Source organism: Scophthalmus maximus, chromosome 22 (genome assembly GCF_022379125.1).
Source record: "Scophthalmus maximus strain ysfricsl-2021 chromosome 22, ASM2237912v1, whole genome shotgun sequence".
Classification (NCBI taxonomy): Eukaryota; Metazoa; Chordata; class Actinopteri; order Pleuronectiformes; family Scophthalmidae; genus Scophthalmus; species Scophthalmus maximus.
The window spans coordinates 8,069,052-8,089,056 of record NC_061536.1 but is presented as its reverse complement, the minus strand read 5'-3'; the positions used below and the strand labels follow the sequence as shown (position 1 = coordinate 8,089,056).

General features: G+C 43.2%; 1 protein-coding gene across 1 annotated transcript in view; it reads left to right on the top strand.

The window, feature by feature from the left end:
* The first annotated feature begins 11,695 nt into the window (after positions 1–11,695).
* LOC118292237 (CUB and sushi domain-containing protein 3) overlaps positions 11,696–20,005 on the top strand; it is a 288,046-nt gene continuing 279,736 nt past the window's right edge. The window contains exons 1-2 of the mRNA XM_047330255.1: positions 11,696–11,833; positions 12,660–12,892. Of these exons, the coding sequence (XP_047186211.1) occupies positions 12,661–12,892 (232 nt within the window). The 5' untranslated portion in view covers positions 11,696–11,833; position 12,660. The remainder of the gene's footprint in view (positions 11,834–12,659; positions 12,893–20,005) is intronic.

Here is a 20,005-nt window from a genome sequence, read left to right as displayed (position 1 = left end):
AATTCCAAGCAAAACTGACATTGTCTCTCATTGTCAGGTCTCTGCGTTTTTATTACAATTTGCTCGACCCACAAGCTTGCCGTTAGCAGTGCCTGAAGCTGTGTACCTTTTTGATTTGAATGATGCGAGCTAATAATGCCATGAGGCCATCTGAGGCAAAGTGTAAAGTATTACTTCATGCCAGTCAAACCAATTCTAATTCCTGTAAGCATATTATTTGTGTCCCGCTGCATCCTGCAACCGGAACATCTTTGCACATTTGATTCTCTATGTGTTTATATGTTAATCCAAAGCCTGTAACAAGCTCAACAGTTACTGTATGAATTCAGCCTATGCAGGATATTGAAGGTTCAGAAGTACAGTATATACATTGGAAGGAATTGAACAGGCATTCAATTTTTAAAGTTGATTTTGATAAATTTATTTTGATAAGTTGGGGTTCTCCCTTTCTGTTCCAACAAAGTTTAAATTACCATTAACAAAGATGGCATTCAATGCAATTTGATTGAAATCAAGTTCATTTGCATATCGTCAAATCACAACATACATTATTTCAAGGTCTTTTACGTCAATAGGTCTTACACTATTATAGAGAAAACCCAACAGTTCCCAGAATGAGCAGCACTTGGCGACACTAAAGAAAATTAATTGGAAGAAACCTCTAGCAGCATTGGACTCAGATTCGGCGGCCACCTTCCTCGACCGGTGGGGTTGGCAGCAGAGAAATGAGGGAGAGATAAGAGATGGAGATAGATGTGGGGCGAGGAGAGAGAGACCAGGAACAGTTGTATAAATAGCTACGGTTAAGGTTTACATAATAATCAATTGTTTTAGTTTTTTGGTTGACTTCATGTCCACTAGATACTGGTATGTAAAAACAAAACACAGCAATAAAATTAAACATTTGCCAGAAACCACTTGATGTCTTACAGGAGGCTTGTGAAGCTTTCTCCGCCTCAGCCGTGCTATGCTTTCTCAGAAACGTCAGCCACTGATCTTCACTAACATATTCAAGAGCCTTGACGTTTTTGGTTTTGACCACGGCGGCACAGCACTCTTCCCTCCCTGAGGGGTTTGTTTCTACCAGATGAGAATCAGCCACAATTTTTGTCATCTGTCTGTCTGAACAGGAGCACTTTCATTTTAATAAATGCTGATGCCTACCCCAGCTCCATCACTTATGAATCAATACAACCTGAAGCCTTGTTATATTGTTAGAATCCTTCTGCTTGCACTAATAAACCAATGGCTCTAGCCATCATTTATCAATATCGCCATAGTTTAAAATTTTCTAGGATAGAGATATTCAGCTGGCTGTGAGTTAGAAAAAGATATAGCAAGACAAAGGATCTGAGCAAAAACTCGACTGAATTGAAATTATGGTTTGTCTTGCTATTGGTTGGCACTTAAATACTAGGTTTTTCTTCACTGAAAATCAAAGGCAGGGTTATGTTGAGGTGGTTGCATCATTTAAGATATCATAAACTTAATTGTTCATGAAACCTATTCTATCACTTTTAATTTTTAGAAGATCTATTTTCTTTGCAACTGACTTTTTCACTTGATGCCATCAAGGTTGAGATGAAACAACTTGACAAAGTTGGCAATAGTTCTGGAATATCACACCTGAGGAAGGTCAAATGGAGGCAGTTGGCTAACTGACAGCAGCAAGAGAACTCCCTAGCCAAAACATTGTCTTTAATTAACAGCGGGGCATGAGACATAAGTCTTGAAGCTTGAGCAGTTCAATTTGAGCACCAACACTCCCTGTGCTCAAATATCCCCACCAGTTCCCTTGTTGTTTGTCAGCTGCTTTTGACAACCCCCCCCCCCCCCCCCCCCCCCCCCCCCACCTGGTGAAATCCATCATCTGTCATTGTGCCTCATGTCTGACTTTGTCTCAGAAGATAAAAAGTAAAACACTAACTACTGCAGGAAAACCTGACCTTTCAATAGGAGAGACCCCCTTCATCATCTATCTTTTTTTCTTCAATCTTCTGCCTAATGATTCACTCCCTCTTGTCTCTCTATCCTTTTTGCATTTCACATCCTTTTTTCTCTCCAAACATGTCTGATTGCCTACTTATAGTCCAACATTCTTCCTTTTTTGAAGATGACAAATGAGAAAAGGAAACTAATTATAAGCTTCATTGTTGATTCTACCAATCATAAAAAGACTCAATATGTTTTTCATTGAATTCATCATTCTTCTCTTTATAAAAATGAGACCCTTACATTTTTCAGAACCACTGTTTCTCTTCTACTAGTTTTGAAATGTAAGTGGGGTTTATAACTAAAATGATAATAATTCAATATTCTTTTATTTTGTACTTCTTTGCATAGGTAGTATGATTTATTGTCCCAAGATATGATATATACTATGCGATACACACTGAAATCGAGAAACTACCCAATTTTGATTAATGTACACTGTATACCATCATGACCATTCTTGAACTTGAACTGAGTGAGCAGGGAGGCATTCAGGATCTATCTCAAGGACCATTTGACGTGATACATGGTTGTTGATAGACACTCAGTGGCATTTTCTGTGATCAAAGCCATGACCTTTCTGTAATTGGATGGTATCTCAAACCACTGGGTCACCCTGCCCATGTGATCACGATACTCCCTGTCAACCTAGACCTCCATCCTCCCCCGTGATATCTCCTTTGCACAGTACTCTGAATTGAGCCAAGGAATGAAGGATCAGTAACAGTATGGGTCGTGTTTCCCTTCTAGCATCATATTTATTGCAGCTCTCCATTGTGTTGCTCTCTTCAGTTTATAAACCCTGAACCTGAGGTGAAGTTGTTTCTGTTGTTTAGAAAGGCGCATTGAATGGCATCTTGCATAACATCATACAGGATCTTGACTTTGAGAATATTTCAGGTATCTGTGAACACAGTTGCGCGGAGCCTTAAGGCTCCTCAACCTTGTCCCCAAATGTCCTCGGGAGTGAAAAGCTGCAAATTTCCTGTCTTTCCAAAGTTCTAAAATACACAAACTTAAATCTTGGGACATAATTACACTTGCTGATCTTTCTCCCATGGGCTCTATCTCATGAAGACAGATGCACACAGACTCACTCGAGCGCATTAATTCATAAATGAATGGAGAGGCTTTGATTGAATTTTAGTATGATTGTATTTTATAAATGTTCCTTGTTTTAGTCAAACTATCGGAGAGGCTATGAGATAATTTAATCAAACGTGTACTCTGGCATCAGCAGGTTAAAATTTCTGTCCAAGAACCGCAATGAACAGTGTGAGCACCTTCCTCCATTTGTGTCTTACAGACTCTGGGTCTCTTTTACCTTCCTGTTCCTGTTCTGTCTATCACAGCCTGGACCACTCCACCACACTGACACTTCATCTGTTCTGCCTCTCAAGGTAATTCTCACAAGTCCCTGATACAGATACAGTAGGTCTTAGTGGAGAACAATTGAATGTGCACTGTCGCCCCCTTGATGATCTGAAGACTCCTAGTCTTTTACAATGGAATACACCATTAGAAAAATGTAAAATATATATGTGACAGGTATCAAAACGAGGCTCAAGACAATTTTTTATCTCCTAAACAATTTTTGTTTTTAGTAGAAGGTACAGTACACAGAAGGCTAGGTATCCCAAGCACCAAATGCAGATCCATGGAAGAAAGGTTACAGAGCTGCAGAAACTGTGAGAAAAGTTTATTCTCAAGGTTTTAATTCAACAAATAAAATGATGAGTAAAATATGCTGTGTGCAGAATAAGGGTTTCCCTGCACCCCTGATGAAAAAAAATTATAATTAATTCTTTAGATGCAAATGAGGAGTGCAAATAATAACTTTTTGTTTTCTTTTTCTAGTTTGCTGGGAAATCAAGTTAATCATATATTCAAATGAAAACCGACTATCGTGATTACAAGATATTGTTATTCAATTAAGATGTAATGGTTTCACACGGTTCCTTATTGCTGCCTGACATATGGGTACTTTAGCATTAACATTCATAATGCAAAACAACATCATCATGGTGAAAGTCACTTGATATTGTTCTTTTTACCTATTAGTTGAGTAGGGGTCCGAAATATACATACAAGTGTGCTGGTTGAAACATTTAGATTTTATTTTTTCCTCAGTGCCCACATGCATCTCTGTCATCCATTTAGTCATTTGTACAAAGATGACCAAGATGTTGCTCTTTACGTCTAATTATAATATGATTTGTCTTTTTGGCATCTGTATTCAAAACAAAATATAAGTAGTACGGTCTGTTTGACAAGTATTTAAGTGAGTCTAATCCACCACTGCAATCTGTATGGTCTGATAGACATGACCTTTAACACTCATTTCATACAAATAAAAAAAGCTGTTCAGGATAAATGGAACACCTCTAAAAAAATAATATTACAAGGTGTTACAAAAAAAAGAAGCTAAATATGGATCTGTCAGGAAATGACATATTACTTCAATTCAGCAAACCTGTAGTGACTCAATTCACACCAGAACAGTAGATGAAGTGTTTTCCAGTTTTCAGCACGTTGGCTCCAGCACTGCACCATGGCTGTTGCTAGGTAACTTGTTGTCGTGTGCCTGTTGAACTTGAATGCTGGCTATCTCAGCGTGGCGATTTTATTGAGGGCATTATGTGATTGGAGCTAAAAGTTTCTGAAAGGGCAGCGGGCACAGTGATACAGGTTCCCACAATATAGTGGGTCTGATTTGCCGAGTGGCTGCATGACTCGTTCAAGGACAGTAAAGCAAAGGAAACCTACTGCTGATGAGCCCTCATGCGCATATAATGAGTCTCCTCTGTCTACAGAAAGTCTCGTAAATATTCATGCTGGGGTTTTGGACATTCAGGTCAACTTGGACTATGCTTGGGCAAAAAATATGGTCATAAGCCTGTAATGGGCACATAAAGCTTATGTAATGAGGGGAAGCATTTGCCGTCTGAGACTGATGCACTGGCTTGAAAAAGCACAATGTTGAAACAATGACCCTAAGAAAAACAACACGTTGTCGTTTGCTTGTCATCTTGTCAATGCTCCTCCACGGGACTCAAGGAAGTCACCGCCTCGCATGTTTACATGCACATCAGATTAAGCAAACTAGCTACAACATAATTAGTGAGATTAAGAGAGGGACTGGAAAGTGGATTTCATGACCCTTTAACAGCACCGTGCTGGATGTTTAGCATGGTAGGGATCGCCTCATCTGGCTCTTGTCATGATAGTGCAGTTCCTACAATGTCTGTTCCTTCAAGCAACATGCTTGTGTCACATTGTGATTTATGCATGAAGGCAGTGCAGAGGTGTTCTTAAAATGCAAGGATCTTTCAATCCACTGAAATGATTTGGAATACAGACAAGTGAAACAGTCAGATTATATTGGTAACCATGCAAAATAATTATTGTTTATTTTGACTTTAATTTTGACATGTTTGAATTGCACGTTGTTTTCTATGTTCCTTTTTGCCTTCGCGTGTGACCTCATTGTTCACTGTATTAATCTGAAAGCCATAAATTCGATCACAACTCCTCCCAAACAAACGTCTACACACACACACACACTCTCATAAGCTCTCCTTATTTATCAGGTGTGGCTGGTGACAGCTTCTCTGTTGGTGCTGAATTTACATCCCAAAAACTGTGTGTGTGGGTGCGTGCGTGTGAAAGAGAGAGATTGAGGATGTGTTTGTGTCCCTCTCTGATAGTGGCGAGAGGAAAGAGGTATTGAAAAGTGGGAATGAGATGTAGATAAATTACCATTTTAGAAGAATCCTCCTCCCTCTGCAGGCTGTGTGGGAGACTGGAAAAAAATGGAGTGAGAGAGATGGGGAGAGGAAAAAAGAGAGAGAATGAGAGGTATGGAGTATCGGAGCGTGCAGTACAATACTTAGATTCAGTCCATCTCACGCAAAATGGCAGTGCACAACAGTCCATCACTGTTTTATTAGAAATTATACACAAAACACCTATGACCACACACACGGTGCAATGGATTGCCTCTAAATCACCACTTTGTGGATGTAATGTGTGGCCGGTGGCCACGTCTGCTTCACCCCTTTAAAAACAGACAATGGATCAATATTTCTCTTCGCTGTAAGATAATAGCTCCAGCATTGCTCTCTGTCTACAGGGGCTACATGAAAGATTTGCTACATAGCCAACATTATCACTAAGATCTGTTCACTTCCCAATCTCACTGAAGCGCTGAGAGCTAGCCATATAATTCATTTATACTATGACGTCATCCATTGGTCCGTGAACTTGTCATTTTGAAGCTGCGAGTTAAGCATTTTGGCAAGAGTATTTTTATTTTTTATTTTTAAACCAGAAGTAACCATATTTGGAGGAGTGTGGGGTGGGCCTGACGGAGAGCTCGTCCAACTCGTCTGCAACCATGCACCTATTGATCGTACTAGCTGCTAGCTTTGTATGTGTTGCAAACAATTCTTATCGCATCTCTTGTCAACTGAAACGGTGGCAGTGGGTGTAAATAATGTTAACTGATCATCAAAAACATTCGTGATACGTGAACCTAGAGGGCGACGGGCATTCCCATTATGTAAAATATCTCCAGTTCTACTTTTAATTTTATTCAATAAATTAGTATTTTTCTTATGGAAAAGAATGCTTGGATCCTTTCCAAACCATGTCTTAAATTATTCAGCGTAAATGTCAAAATGTATCTGTACACGGCGGAAAACATCAATTGTAGGTTATACACACTTTATTATTCTGACGTTCAAGGTTCCTGCATTGCAACTGGGAGGTCTGACAGCAGTGAAATCACCAAAGTCAACTTTTCACGAATGAAGAAAAATGGGGCCAATATTTCCATCTCCGCTGCAGTCGTAGGACTCGGCACACAAAGTGCTATAGTAGCCTTCAGCTCGACATAACACGATATACCAAATGTTGTCAGCTTGTCAGAGAAACCTCATATCACCAGTGGCTGAATGTTGCACATACTGGGTTTCTGCAGGACACTGACAGTAATGCCATTCCTCCCCTTTTCCTTTTTTCAATCAGATGGCGTTTGTATCTATCCTCACAATAACCGAGGGTAACACTCCTCATGCTGTTTGCCATGTGTGAAACTCATCAAAGCCAAAAGCTTTTGTGTGTGCGCACGTGCGCGCGTCTGTTTGTGTATGGGTGTGTCTGCTTGCCATAGCCATTGGCACTTTGTTATAAAGTCAATGATGCTGCCGCTTGTTGTACATTGCCCCTTTTTCATACAGACAGACACACAAATTCACACACTCATAGACAATCTGTCCTCCCCATACCCCACAAGCAACATTGCTTTTGCACAGGCAGCTGGTGATGAACAAATATTCTCTCTGTGGTAGTGTGTGTGTGTGTGTGTGTGTGTGTGTATTTGTGAGCCTGCAAAATGGGAGTCACTGGGTTGTGTCGACGGCAGCCGCCTTCCCGCCCTCCGGCACTGTGGCTACTGATTGGATATCTCATTAGTCAATTACCTCATAAGTAGATGTCCCATTGCGGGGCCGTGCTCCACGAACAAAAGTAAATAAATAAATATGAAAAATCCATCCCTTTTGTTTTGCTTGGATGCTGTTCTACACAAGACTTCTTGCAAAATGGGATTCCTTTATTCCACAGTTGCAGTTTAGATGCCTGCTCATCCGCAGACACGACCGCTTTGTGTCCCAGAAGGATTCGAGTCAAATAGTCAGAACACACATTTGGCAGGGTCTCGCCGGCACCCTGCCGTGAGGTCGCTGCTGTCCTGCTGTTCTTAAGCATAGCGGCTCCACCTGGAGCGGGTCCTGTCACTGTCAAAAACCATGGTTCCTGTCACTGTGGACAACGACATTTTAGCATTCAGCATGTAATCTGTGTGAGGCACCTGCCTGAGTGTCCGTCTCTTGGCCTTCTTCTTTAACCACAGCTCAGTTGTATGTTTGGGCGGGGCGGATAGAAATCTTGAGATATAGATCAGTCATGAACCTGAATGCACACAATTGTTCAACAGGCACATGAACACGTAGGCGAACGGCAGATTGTAATGGGGGATCCAGTGGCGTTTACAACTGTTCCACTGTGTGTAGTATTCTGGGATGAAATGGACATAATGGGCTACTGTTTCAAAAGAATATTTGTTGAATGGGTACTCAGCCTTAAGGAATCCTTATGCTTCAGCAGAAGTGCTTGTCGGATGGAAGAACAGAATTCGTAACCCCTTTCCCCCCCTCAAACCTTTATGTAACTTTCTGAAAATCTGACAATAACAACCACTTCACGCAGCATTTATCCAGGTTTGCCGAGGAGAGGAATGCCTGGACTAAATCTCTCACGCTTGTTTATTTTTATTTTTTTCAGTTTAATATCTACTACAAGTTAGTGCAACTCTGTGAATGCCTTGGATGAATGACAGTGTGCACTGTTAACGCTATTTTAAATAACTATTGCATCTCGGCCCCTCTCTATGATGGCGTGATTTTCAGCCCGCCTACGACTGGAGCTATTAATATCTTTGCCTGTCATATTTTACTTGTCATAATAGTTTGTCTTGAGAAAAAAAAAACACGGCCTTTATTCAGAGTTTAACTGGCTTAGTGCAAAAGGTAAAGGACAGCTATAGACCCAAGTACAAATTGTGAATTGGCAATTCACTACAGAACCTAAAAAGATAATTAAAAGAAACTGCTCCTGACAATGTATATATGTACTTGTGATTTCATGCTGACATGAAGTCTATGTCTGCTTTTTCAAAAAGGAGCCGTTGTATGCCTGAGCCTGCTGCTCAGAAACACAATACAGGAAATAATCTGCGGACAGGGGCCGTTAGGAGAGATTCGTCATGTCCCATTGTGCCATCCAAAAGTACACCAGTGCTGTTCGCATATGGAGAAGAAATTGCAGATTGATTTAATTTCTTGTCGGCTGTCGGCTCCGCGATCCAAAGAGACGCGGTGTGCCAGTCTAAATCTCACAAAGCAAACTGATTGCACAGTAATGGACACAAATAAATAGACTTCTGGAAATACATTGATCACATATGTAACCTAATTTGAACCAGAGATACCACGCTGTAGGGAAGGGGGGGTAAATAAGGACAAGCTGGTCGGTTCAACTTTGTGGACAGTGTTGTTTTGATGAAGACAACGTAGCCTCTACGCGCTGCAGTTTATAAGATGCTCTGGATACGGCTAAGTACACAGAAGGCAAAGGAAACTGTGTAACGTAAACCTTGGTTTCCTGGGTTTCTAGGACATGCTGAATACATCACATTTGCCTGTTGAGTGTCTACTTTTTCGGGGGCAACTGCAAAGTGCGATTGAGGGAAGTGGATTACTCATGCAAATCTCTCCTGCCCAGCCAGCGCCTGCTCCTCTTCTTACATATCAATTTAGTTTTTTTAAGGTACAGACACTCCTCCCATTCCTTTCCACCTTTCCTCCTCTCCACATCTATAAATCTATTACAAGGCTGTTATACATCTTTCACCTCGCATTTTTCTCTTCACCCACTTATTTCTGTCTCTCCCCCTCAGACTTTCTGTCTATTTATCTCCATTCTCCAAATGTCTATTCATCCCAATTTCCCCATTTCTCTCTCTTTTCCTCCCTTTCTTTCCCCCATCCCTCTATCCTGTTGTTATATCTTTGCGTCCTTCCCTCTCTCGCGCGTGTCCCGCACCTCCTCTTATCCTATATTCTTCTGCTTCTCTTCCTCATCACACCCCCCTGTATGTGACCTACCACTCTCCACTCCCTCCACGGCTTATTGATTTCTGTGAGCGACATGCAGCTGATGTAGGGGCCCACATATCTGCGCACAGAGGATTTGAGACACATGCAGTTAGGAGCATGCATATAGACTGTGTACAGTATGCACAAGCCCAAAGACGACAGTCGTGCAATGAATATTTAGCCGATGCCAGAATGATTAACACAGAGTTTTTGATGGGGACAAAGGAAGAGAGCGAGTGCCTGTAGATGGCACAAGAGCGCTTTAAGGGAATGTGTGGAAGTAGATCTTGCACGCGTGCACGCACACACATACATGCGCACACACTCACCCACACATATTCTCATTAACCATCACACTAGCACATTTATATACCAGCACCTGCGAGGATATTCCTCCAATTTAGATAAATTCCCTGGATTGATTTCAAACAAACATACACCTCTCAGAAGGCAGAGTAGAAGGTAAAGTAGACCTCGCACGCGCACAAATACACACACGCGCACACTGTAGATTACACTGAAGCTGCACTCAGACTGAGAATGGATGGTCAGAAAATCAGGAGCGCTGATGCTAATTTAATACTTTGATTATGATGCAGGAATGAAATTGACCAGCAACACGACTGGTTTCCCAAATGAGGTCTGCATATTTCCCTCGAGGCTGCTTGTTGACGAGTCACATTCTGAAAGCCCCGTAACATTTCATGTAATTCCTATTTCTATCAAAGCTGATACTGGGAAAAAAAAAGTACATTTATTTTTGATTTTTTTTTTAGGATATTCCCAGAATATGTTATATTTTTGGTGACAGTTCATAGCTGTTTTCCAGTTATGAATCTAATTAAGTCCTTTGTGCAGTTGGTTGGTTGTTTTTGAGCCTACCTCAGCTTGGAATGAACTTTATAACATTATAACACTTCATAATTTAGGTTAGTTGGTTACACAGCTGACTTTGGCACAGAAGGTCAGGGTTCGATTCCTTCGGCAAGGACCTTGATACTACCTGCCTCGATGATCGCTTTGGACAGAAGTGTCAGCAAAATTAATGTAAAGTCAAAAGATTAAATGACAAAATATGAGGAAATATTACAACTAGAAGAAGTAAAATGGGCAATCCAAGGACTGTGAAAAGGGATTTTTTTCCAGATCAGATAATTAAAGGACAAACAACATAGGTAAACATGTAAGTTATTATTTGGAATACATGTGGTCATTTGTCTTTGCTGATGTTTGTGTATTTTGCACATTTTCCCTCTGCGACGTTGTTAATATCTGAGTGAAACCTGTAGTCGCATGCAGATGAATTGTGTTGTTACCAAACGTGCACACGTATTGACGAAAAAAGAAAAAATCGATTACATTGCATCAAGAACTCAACAGTGACACTTCACTAATACATATGCTGAGACGTCTGCGTTTATCCTTCCAGCCCAGTTCCCAAACTCTACCTCGTATTGATTTCATTTCAGAAGACAAGTGGAGCAATGAGCAATGACTGGTAAGCCATTATCGGTCGGTCCTTGTGACTTAGACACAGCTAACCGCATCATGTCGAGGAGGCTGAATTCTGCCACTTCCTTTTCGGTTTGAGTTTATCTGCCAGTTTGGTTGTTTCTGATCAAATTTGCACTGAAGGTAAAGTTTTGGCAAGCACCAGCACTCCTCCGTGCCTGCGGACGCCCCCTGCATTTCTGTCCTTTCCACACACACACACACACACACACACACACGTGCAACAACCAGCACAACATGAACTCAAACTGCAACCTAGTTTAAAAAAAAAGAAGATCAAAGAAAGAGACAGTCCATGTTGGGTGATTATTTCCGACCGAACGCACGTGAATGGAAGCGGGAGCTTACGAGGAGCACTCGAAGGCAGCATCTCTGTGCGCGCGGGGGGGCGGGGTTGGGGGGGGGGAGGGGGGGGGGGCGCACCAGCCGCTTCACCGGGAGGGAGAAGACCTGAGTTCCACCAAGCGAGCGGGATGATACGCGTCTTCCTCTGGTTTCTGACAACAGGAGGGATTTTTCATACGAGCTTTTCCTCGTCGCACCTCTGGAGTGAAGTAACGGAGGACTGCCTCAACATCACGGGCGCAAGCTCCGCTTGTTTGCCTTGTTTGGTAAGGAAATGAGAAAGAAAGGAAAAAAGAGTGAGCTGATGGTGATGCGTATGTGAAAAGTCAAGTGAACGAGTCGCTGACGGGAGAGAGGGATTCAGTTCTCTTCTTCCAGGAGACGTGACGATCCGACGTTTCCCTCGCCGATCTTTACGCACGAGTCAGGAGACTCCGGCCAGAAGGGACGTTCAACACATTTATTTCCCCTTTTTCGTTCTATTATTATTTTATGAAAAGCAAGGAGATAGAATCAACAGAGCAGGGGGATCTTTTTCTCCTTCTTTCTTTTTAAAGATACGCGAGGAGAGGAAGAATAGTGGAGACGTATAGCGCACAAAACGGCACGAGAGGAGAAACATACGAGGAGGAGGAGAAGCCTTTATATACATATATATACGTATATATATGTATATATATATACATATATATAGGCTGAAGAAAGGGACGCAGCCCGGGGGAAGTGAGGGTTCGAAGCTGTGCCCTCTCCCCCTCAGTCACTCTTGTGCCAGGGAACGGGACGGTTGGAAGCCAGCGGACAGTGGATGTGGAGACGGAGAGACAACCTGTGCGCCCGCCACTTCGCGCCCTCTTCTCCTTCTCCCTGCTTCCCTCCTGGTGGATGCTGACTGAATTCGTCTTTTCTTTCTTTTTCGGATATGAGGGATTTATCTAGTCTGCTGTAGAAGGAGGGGGCAAATAAAACACACGCGTCTCACCCCCCCTCTCCCCCTCTCCCCCCCCCCCCCCTCTCTCCCTCTCTCTCTCTCTCACTCTCCCTGTCTCTCTCTCTCCCTCTTTCTCTCCCCCCCGGTTTCTGGATGTGAAGCAGCATGCGGCCCGGTGAGAGCTTAGAGGGCTCGCGCTCGGCTCGCGGAAGATGCATTGATGCCGATCATTTTACCGATCGCCACCCCTCGTCAGGGTTAGAGAGGAGGATGAAGAGGGGGACGACGGAGCGGAGGATGAGCGGGACGAGCGAGAGGATGACGGACCGAGGGGTGACGGCGATGCGCTGTTTTCTGTGGAGTCTCGTTCTCAGCTCGCTCTCCTCGCACGCGCAAGGTAAGGGGATGCGACACACGCATGCACGCGCACACACACACACACATATGCACACGCAGGGACATAGTCGCTCTCACGCACGCGCGTGTGAGTTCCCCCCCCCCACTGCAGTCAGAAGAAATGTGCTGCTTCTTTTTTTGTATGTGCGCGCCTTTGTGTGTGTGTGTGTGTGTGTGTGTGTGTGTGCACGAGGATGTCTGTGAGGTGTCTGTGCGTGTGTGTGAGTTAGAGGGGAGATGTGTGTGTGTGTGTGTGTGTGTGTGGCGGGGGTGGGGGGGGTGCGTGCGTGAGTGCATATGTGCGTGGTTGTATGGTGTGATGCAGAGAAATAGAAACTGGTTTAAAAGGACCATGAAGGGAAAAGAAAGGGAGAGGGATTGAACCTGCAACAGCCTCTTTCCCTCTTTCCTCATTTTCTGCTTGCTTCAGTTTTCTCTGTCTCTCTCTCTCCCCCTCTCTCCCCCCATCCTTCTCTTCAATACAGCCATTGAGCTGGTAGCCAATAAATATTCTTGCGGTAGCTCTTGGGCTGTGGCAGCGAACGTGAGCTGCTTATACCAAAGTGTGTGCGGGAATGTGTTTGTCTGTGTGTGTGTGCGTGTGCGTGTGTGTGCGCGTGTGCGCGCGCGCGTGTGTGTGTGTGTGTGTGTGTGTGTGAACGTGCGCGTGCTTGTGAGTGTGTGTGAACGTGACTTGTTTATAGTGATGAGACCCAATCCTTACACAGCATTTTATTCCAAAAATTTCTACTCTCATGCCCACGGATTCATTTTCTGCTGTATTTCACTCGAAAGATGTTATATAATGGCGGTGTCTCCCCCTTCCTCTCTCTAACACACACACACACACACACACACACACACACACACACACACACACACACACACACACACACACACACACTTTCTGTCCTTGCACTCCCCCCATCTCTCTCTATATCCCTGCTTCTCCCGCTAGTCGCCCCCCCCCCCCTTTTCTTTCTTGGGTGATAAAATGTTAAAATATTCACAGTATAGCACACTCTCGCTTTCTGCCTGTCTCTATCTTGGTTTTCCTCTGCTTTCGATTTTTAGTTTCTCTCTGATCCTTTTCAGAACACACACACCGCACACACAAGGATATACTGTATGCACAATGCAAACACACCCTTTGCTGCGTCAGGTGGTATGGAAACTAACTGACCATTCATCACAGTATATTGAGAAGAGGAAGACAGGGCGATGGAGGAGAGGAGGGAAGAGATGCATAGGGAGGAAGCGATGGGGAAGAGTTGACTATGAGGAAGTCAAGGGGAGAGGAAAGGAGGGGATGAAAGAGGGACGGAGAGAGTTGAGTGACAAAGGGGGATAGAACTATCACTAACACACAGAGACTGAACAAGGTGGTCTGGGTTTCAAACTAAATTATTAGTGAGTTTCTTTCGAGATCCAACCAGAAAACTTACAATGGCCGGTGAGATTTGGTGAGCACAAAGGGTGAGACTGAGACTGTACAACTGTGCAAGGAGGCAACAGAAACCCTTAAAAATCCAGCTGCTGTGGAAGGGGTTGAGAACCATTTGTCATCGTCACTGTGAAGCCTGCATGATCCTCCACTGTGAGGAGATGGTGTGCAGGCTGACGGAGCAGAAGTACTATGGATTTCTACAGCGATTAGACAAATCAACACTGGGGGACGTCTGGACACTTGGCTTTGGCACCATCGCAGAGTGCAGGGTCGTAGCTTTGCTCCTTTTTCCGAGCCTATTTCGAAAGTTCCTTTTTAAAAAAAAATGAAAAAAAATGTGGTTCACTTAGGATAGGTGGGAGAGATTGTGATTTGTTGGGTGTCAACCGAACAAAGACAAGAGCGGTGGGATTTCCTCCGGCACAAAGGATCTCATTTCGAACCCCTTTGGGGCACAGATCCTGGCACTGGTCTCCTTGTGGCTGCCCTCATTTATCAAACATCTTTCAAGGTCTTCATAGTAGAGATGTGGTTTCTTCAGAGATGACTGTAGCTCTATTATATGTTTTAGTTAAATCCAAATTTCAATTCTGATTAATAAAATGTCAGAGGTAGACCATGAAGTTTAGAGTCTGCCCAGGTAAATAGATATGTAATCAAAAGTCTCCTTTAAAAACAAAAAAAAATTAAAGCCAGCAACCAGCCAAATGCTGTTACATTTTGGCTGTGAATGGTGAATTAGTCTACTCAAGTGGCCATTGGCAGGTAACCAATCATTGTATGGAGCGGCAATTCTATTCTAAAAACCAATCTTGAAGGTAAAGTAATGAAATAGGCATTAATAGATTTTACACGCTGCCGTGGCCAGTGGACAAAAATGTTAATTTCTCAACTCTCAACACATTTGACGTAAAGATGCAGTGTCATTTTCCAAAGTAATGGCATCTTTATGGCTGATGAAAGGTTCCAACACTCTCAGCTTTCATTGGACTCTCTGTAGCTGACAGGTTATTAGGAAATGTAATTTAAAAAAGCACAATGTTGACCTTTGTTAAATAAATTCACCACAAATGAAGTTTCTGTCCATGTCAGACAGCTAAAGAACTTCTCCTCTGTTCTTCGCACCCTGATCCCCTCTTTTCTGTTTCATCTGTTCCCCCTCCTCTCCTCCCTGCTGATCCGCTCAGCTTAACTCCACGTCTCCTGTCTTCCCTTCTCCCGTCCCCTTGCTCCTCTGTTCCCCCCCCCCCCCCCCCCCCCCCCCCCCCTCCTCTGCTCAGCACTTCTTCTCTTTGCTCTCATCTTTACTCTCAGCTCCCCTCTCTTCCTTTCATCTGTCAGATTTGTCCTGTGGCTTCAGAGGCTTAATTTACTCACCAAACATACCAAATCGCACGTGTGTACATGCACAAAAGAAAAAAGAAAACACCGCCTCTCCTGGACCCTAAATCTATTCCGAGTTACGTTCAGCTTTGCCAGAATCAAAGCGAGTGCTACGTCCAAACCTCACACCCCCTGCGCCTTTACAGCAACTCTCGTCTTTTCAACGCCATCACACCAGGATTAACCTTATCAAAGATTTTCATGGGCAGTACGGATTTCATCAGCACTCAATCAAAGGACTAACACCGATCAATCATCTAGCGGCAGTTATCAATTAGACTCATCTCTGGTTGTCAGTGTGGTGAGGGATTGTAACTGGTCCTACGGAAAGCCAGTCTTTAGCATGTGACCCGGCAATTAACCCACAAGGCTAAAAATAGCTAATTTAATTTATATGGATGAGCCATGGAAATGTAGTGCTTTGTTCTTGCAACATGGCTAAATTGAAATTTATCAGTCATCCGGCAGTAGCATCTAGTAATTTAATGCCGGTCATCACTTTTACATTGGACAGGCTGTCGGGGGCAGTGGAGTGGTCCTCTGACCGGGTTTTATAACCCATCCCTGGATATCAGAGATTGATCGGTGCAGTGTACAACTGTGATGTTGATTATAAGTCATTGATTGATGTCGTCCATAATTACGCCACTGCTAATCATTTTACCTGCATATTTTGGCAATCCTTCTCTGCTGTCAGTTATCGATTGATATTCCGCGTACGATTAATAGAATGGGTAATTGGTGAGCTTGGAGGCATTCTGTTTTGTTTTTTTGCCTTTCTGTGTGACATGCCCTCATAAATTTGCACTGTTAGTACACTGTGTACACACATTGAGTACATTACACACTCACGCACACACACTCATGCACACACACTCATACGTACTCTGACACTAAACATTAGCACAACACAGACTCTCTAACCCACGTTTAATCCAATGGTTTATGGCTTGTGTATCAGGGAGGGAGATGTGTCTGTCGCAGAGTCAGCCTCTTGATCATAGAAATACATTTGATTTATTTAGGAATAGAGACAGGAAATTGGGGGGGGGGGGAGGTTTGCGAGACTGAGAAACAGAGGGATGGGGACAGAGTAAGCCAGCATAACGTAAGCATAACATAAACCAGTTAATATTTAGAATTTCACAGAATCTCACCTCTGTCTTCTCATCCTATTTAATCTCTCTCTTATTCTCCAATTTTTTCTTTTTAAATTCGTACTATTGCATATTTCGTTTGCATTTAACCCTTATTACCACTTTCTCCTCTCCTGCTTTAATTCACTTTCATCATTATATAATTACAACTGCGTTCGTCAAGGCTAACACCCAATCTCCCCATTTTAAAGAACGTGAAAAAACCATTCGCAGGATCTTCTCCAAAATTGTTTGGGTTCGTCCTTGGGTCATGTCCCAACCCCCCATAAACTTTCATGGAAATCAGTTTTGTAGTTTTTGCGTAATCCTTAAAACAGACAAACAAACGCCGGAGACATAATCCCTTTGCCGGGGTGACAGTACCAGAAGTCGTATGACTTTCATGTAGCACGGGGAAACATTTGGATGATGATCTGACTGTGACACCAGACACCAGGGCTAGTTTCCTGTGTAATAGTACGTGTTGATCTTTTTTTTTATATTTAACAAACAGCACAATTTGTCCTTGACCTTGCCTGAGCTGTTTTGGTTACCTCAATATAACCGTACCACCGGTGCTCTGAGCAGAGATGTTGTGGGAATCAGTGACTAAACCGACACTGACAGTGGTCATCTTTGTCCATATGTACAAGATAACATTTTTAAATAATATGTTGTGAACATTCTCTGCATATATTAATTATGTTGTTGTGAACGATAGCGATCCGAGCAGGATTGTCCCCCTAAAGTGTTTTTTCCTCAAGGCAAAATACTTGTTGTGAATTTCATGCCTTAAACCATAAGAAGCAGTTGTGATTGTGTGTTGCTCCATATTTTTTAATGAATCTGAAGTCTTTGATACTAAAACATTAGAGGGCATTTGACTTTAAGTTTGAGCTCTCGCTCTGATGCCTCTGTTTATTCATTGTGTGCTCTCTGTAACCCCTTTCTCACTTTCTCACTGCCCTGAAGATCCTTGTTGTCTATCCCTGCATGTGTTCCTGTTCGTGAAATTTCACCCCTCCATCTTCAATTGTTTTTTTCCCCTCACCATCCATCCATCCTCCTCCACCCCTAATCACCAATTCCTTTCTCCTGCTTCTTCCTTCCTTCATCCACCCATGCTGAATTTGTAATCACCACTTTTCTTTCATCCCACATCTGTCTCATCTTCCCTCTCTCCGCCTTTCTTATTTTCTATTCTCCATTAGTCTTGCCTGCCCCCCCCCCCCCCCCCCCCCCAGCTCCTATTCTTAGTGAATTTGTTATGTGTTGATTGTAATAGGTGGACACTCACAGGGTACAGCTCTGTGAATCTCACATGGCCGTTGCCTCTCCTTTCCAACAACAGCGAGCACATTTCACCCCTGCACACAGATTACCTCCCAAATTGTGTGCTTTTGAACATCTAGAGAGCCAAATCTACTCTAGTATTTCAGATATTTATTTGCCTGCTGGGATTTGAGAAATGTCAGCTTGCACATATTTAGCTGGTTCTGCTATCAACAGGCTGTTAAATTAAAAGGATAATTTTGCCATGCAAATATTAACACAGAGAGACGGACTGCTTTCAAGGTACTGTAGCTGTTGCAAGACCCTGTGGATCCATAAAAGCCTTTTATATACAATTGCTCTTTTCCTCTATAGTCTAAATGTGCATTTAGAGAATGGCGTCATGAGTATAGTCATAATTCATCATGATTAAATAAAAAACCCAATATGCTGTTGTTATGCAGATGTTGTAAAAGAGCACTGCGATGGAAGAACATTACATCTGAAGATTATTACTGTAAAGAACATAATGTACTCTACCTTCATGCATGGAAACCCACGTTAGGTTCATGTTCAAGTCTCGACTTAACCCTCTAAGAATCATTCCAAATATGAAACGTGGGTCTGATTGTAAACCTATCAAACTGTGAACCTCAATGGTGTTATCTTTTCCCCCAGTTACTCCTAATGTGACTTTTGGGACATATGAGATTTCTGCAGATCGCACGCACGTTGCATTTCTCAGACACGCGCACACGCACACTCACAATCTGTCAGTCCTCCACAGCCTCTTCATTATTTCACAGATGATTAGAAGTAGACATGACGTGAACATGTTGAGCAGGCAAGCACGTGTACACACACACACACACACACACACACACACACACACACACACACACACACACACTCACATGCGCAAAGTAATAAATACACAAAAATATGTTGGGCACACCAAGATAGCATGTGTTACCCTGAGGGTGTGACCACAAACTCACACAAATACATGCATGCACGCACGCACGCACGCACACACACACTTACAGGGGCAGGAGACAGGCACGCAGAGAAAGGCAGATGAGAAATTAACAAAGACAGACAGCCTCATATCCAGCTGCTGCTCCCTGTTGGTGTGTGTGCGCGCTTGTGAGGTGTTTGTAAAGATTCCTTGTACAGAAACATGCAACACGGGCGGTATGGACCGAGGAGAAGGTATTTCAGCTCAGAGTGAAAGGAGAAATGGTGTATATAGGGGGATAGATGGAGTGACACATGAACAGCGTCGTTGGGCAAAGGTTCGATCCCCAGTGACAGCCAGAGTCTGTCCCTGTCAGACTGTCCTTGAGTGTGTGTGTGTGTGTGTGTGTGTGTGTGTGTGTGTGTGTGTGTGTGTGTGTGTGTGTGTGTGTGTGTGTGTGTGTGTGTGTGTGTGTGTGTGTGTGTGTGTGTGTGTGTGTGTGTGTGTGCTCGTCTGCTTTTCCCAGAGAAGACTCATTTCCCCAGCAGGCCCTGTCAGGCTGTTTCTGGGCGCACTCAGTTCACAACTGGAGGCTACTGCTGTCACCTCCTCTCCTCTGCTCGCCTCTCCTCTCCTTTCCTCACATCAGTTTTTCGTCCACTTACCTTTGTGTCAGTCACACCATTGGAAGAGCTATGCAACTCAGACACACACCGCTCACTGATCCATTTTTTTTGTGCAGCTTTCTGCAAAACACATTTAAGTAACGTGGAACAGCTGGCAGTAAAATTACTCCAAACGACTATACCGAAAGTCCAATTTTTACACCAATATTTAGAGCAAGTCTTCACTTAAATTACTGCTTTTCAAAAGCTGTCATGCTTGAGTGGCCACAAGCATGTCCCCAAAAGGAAGACA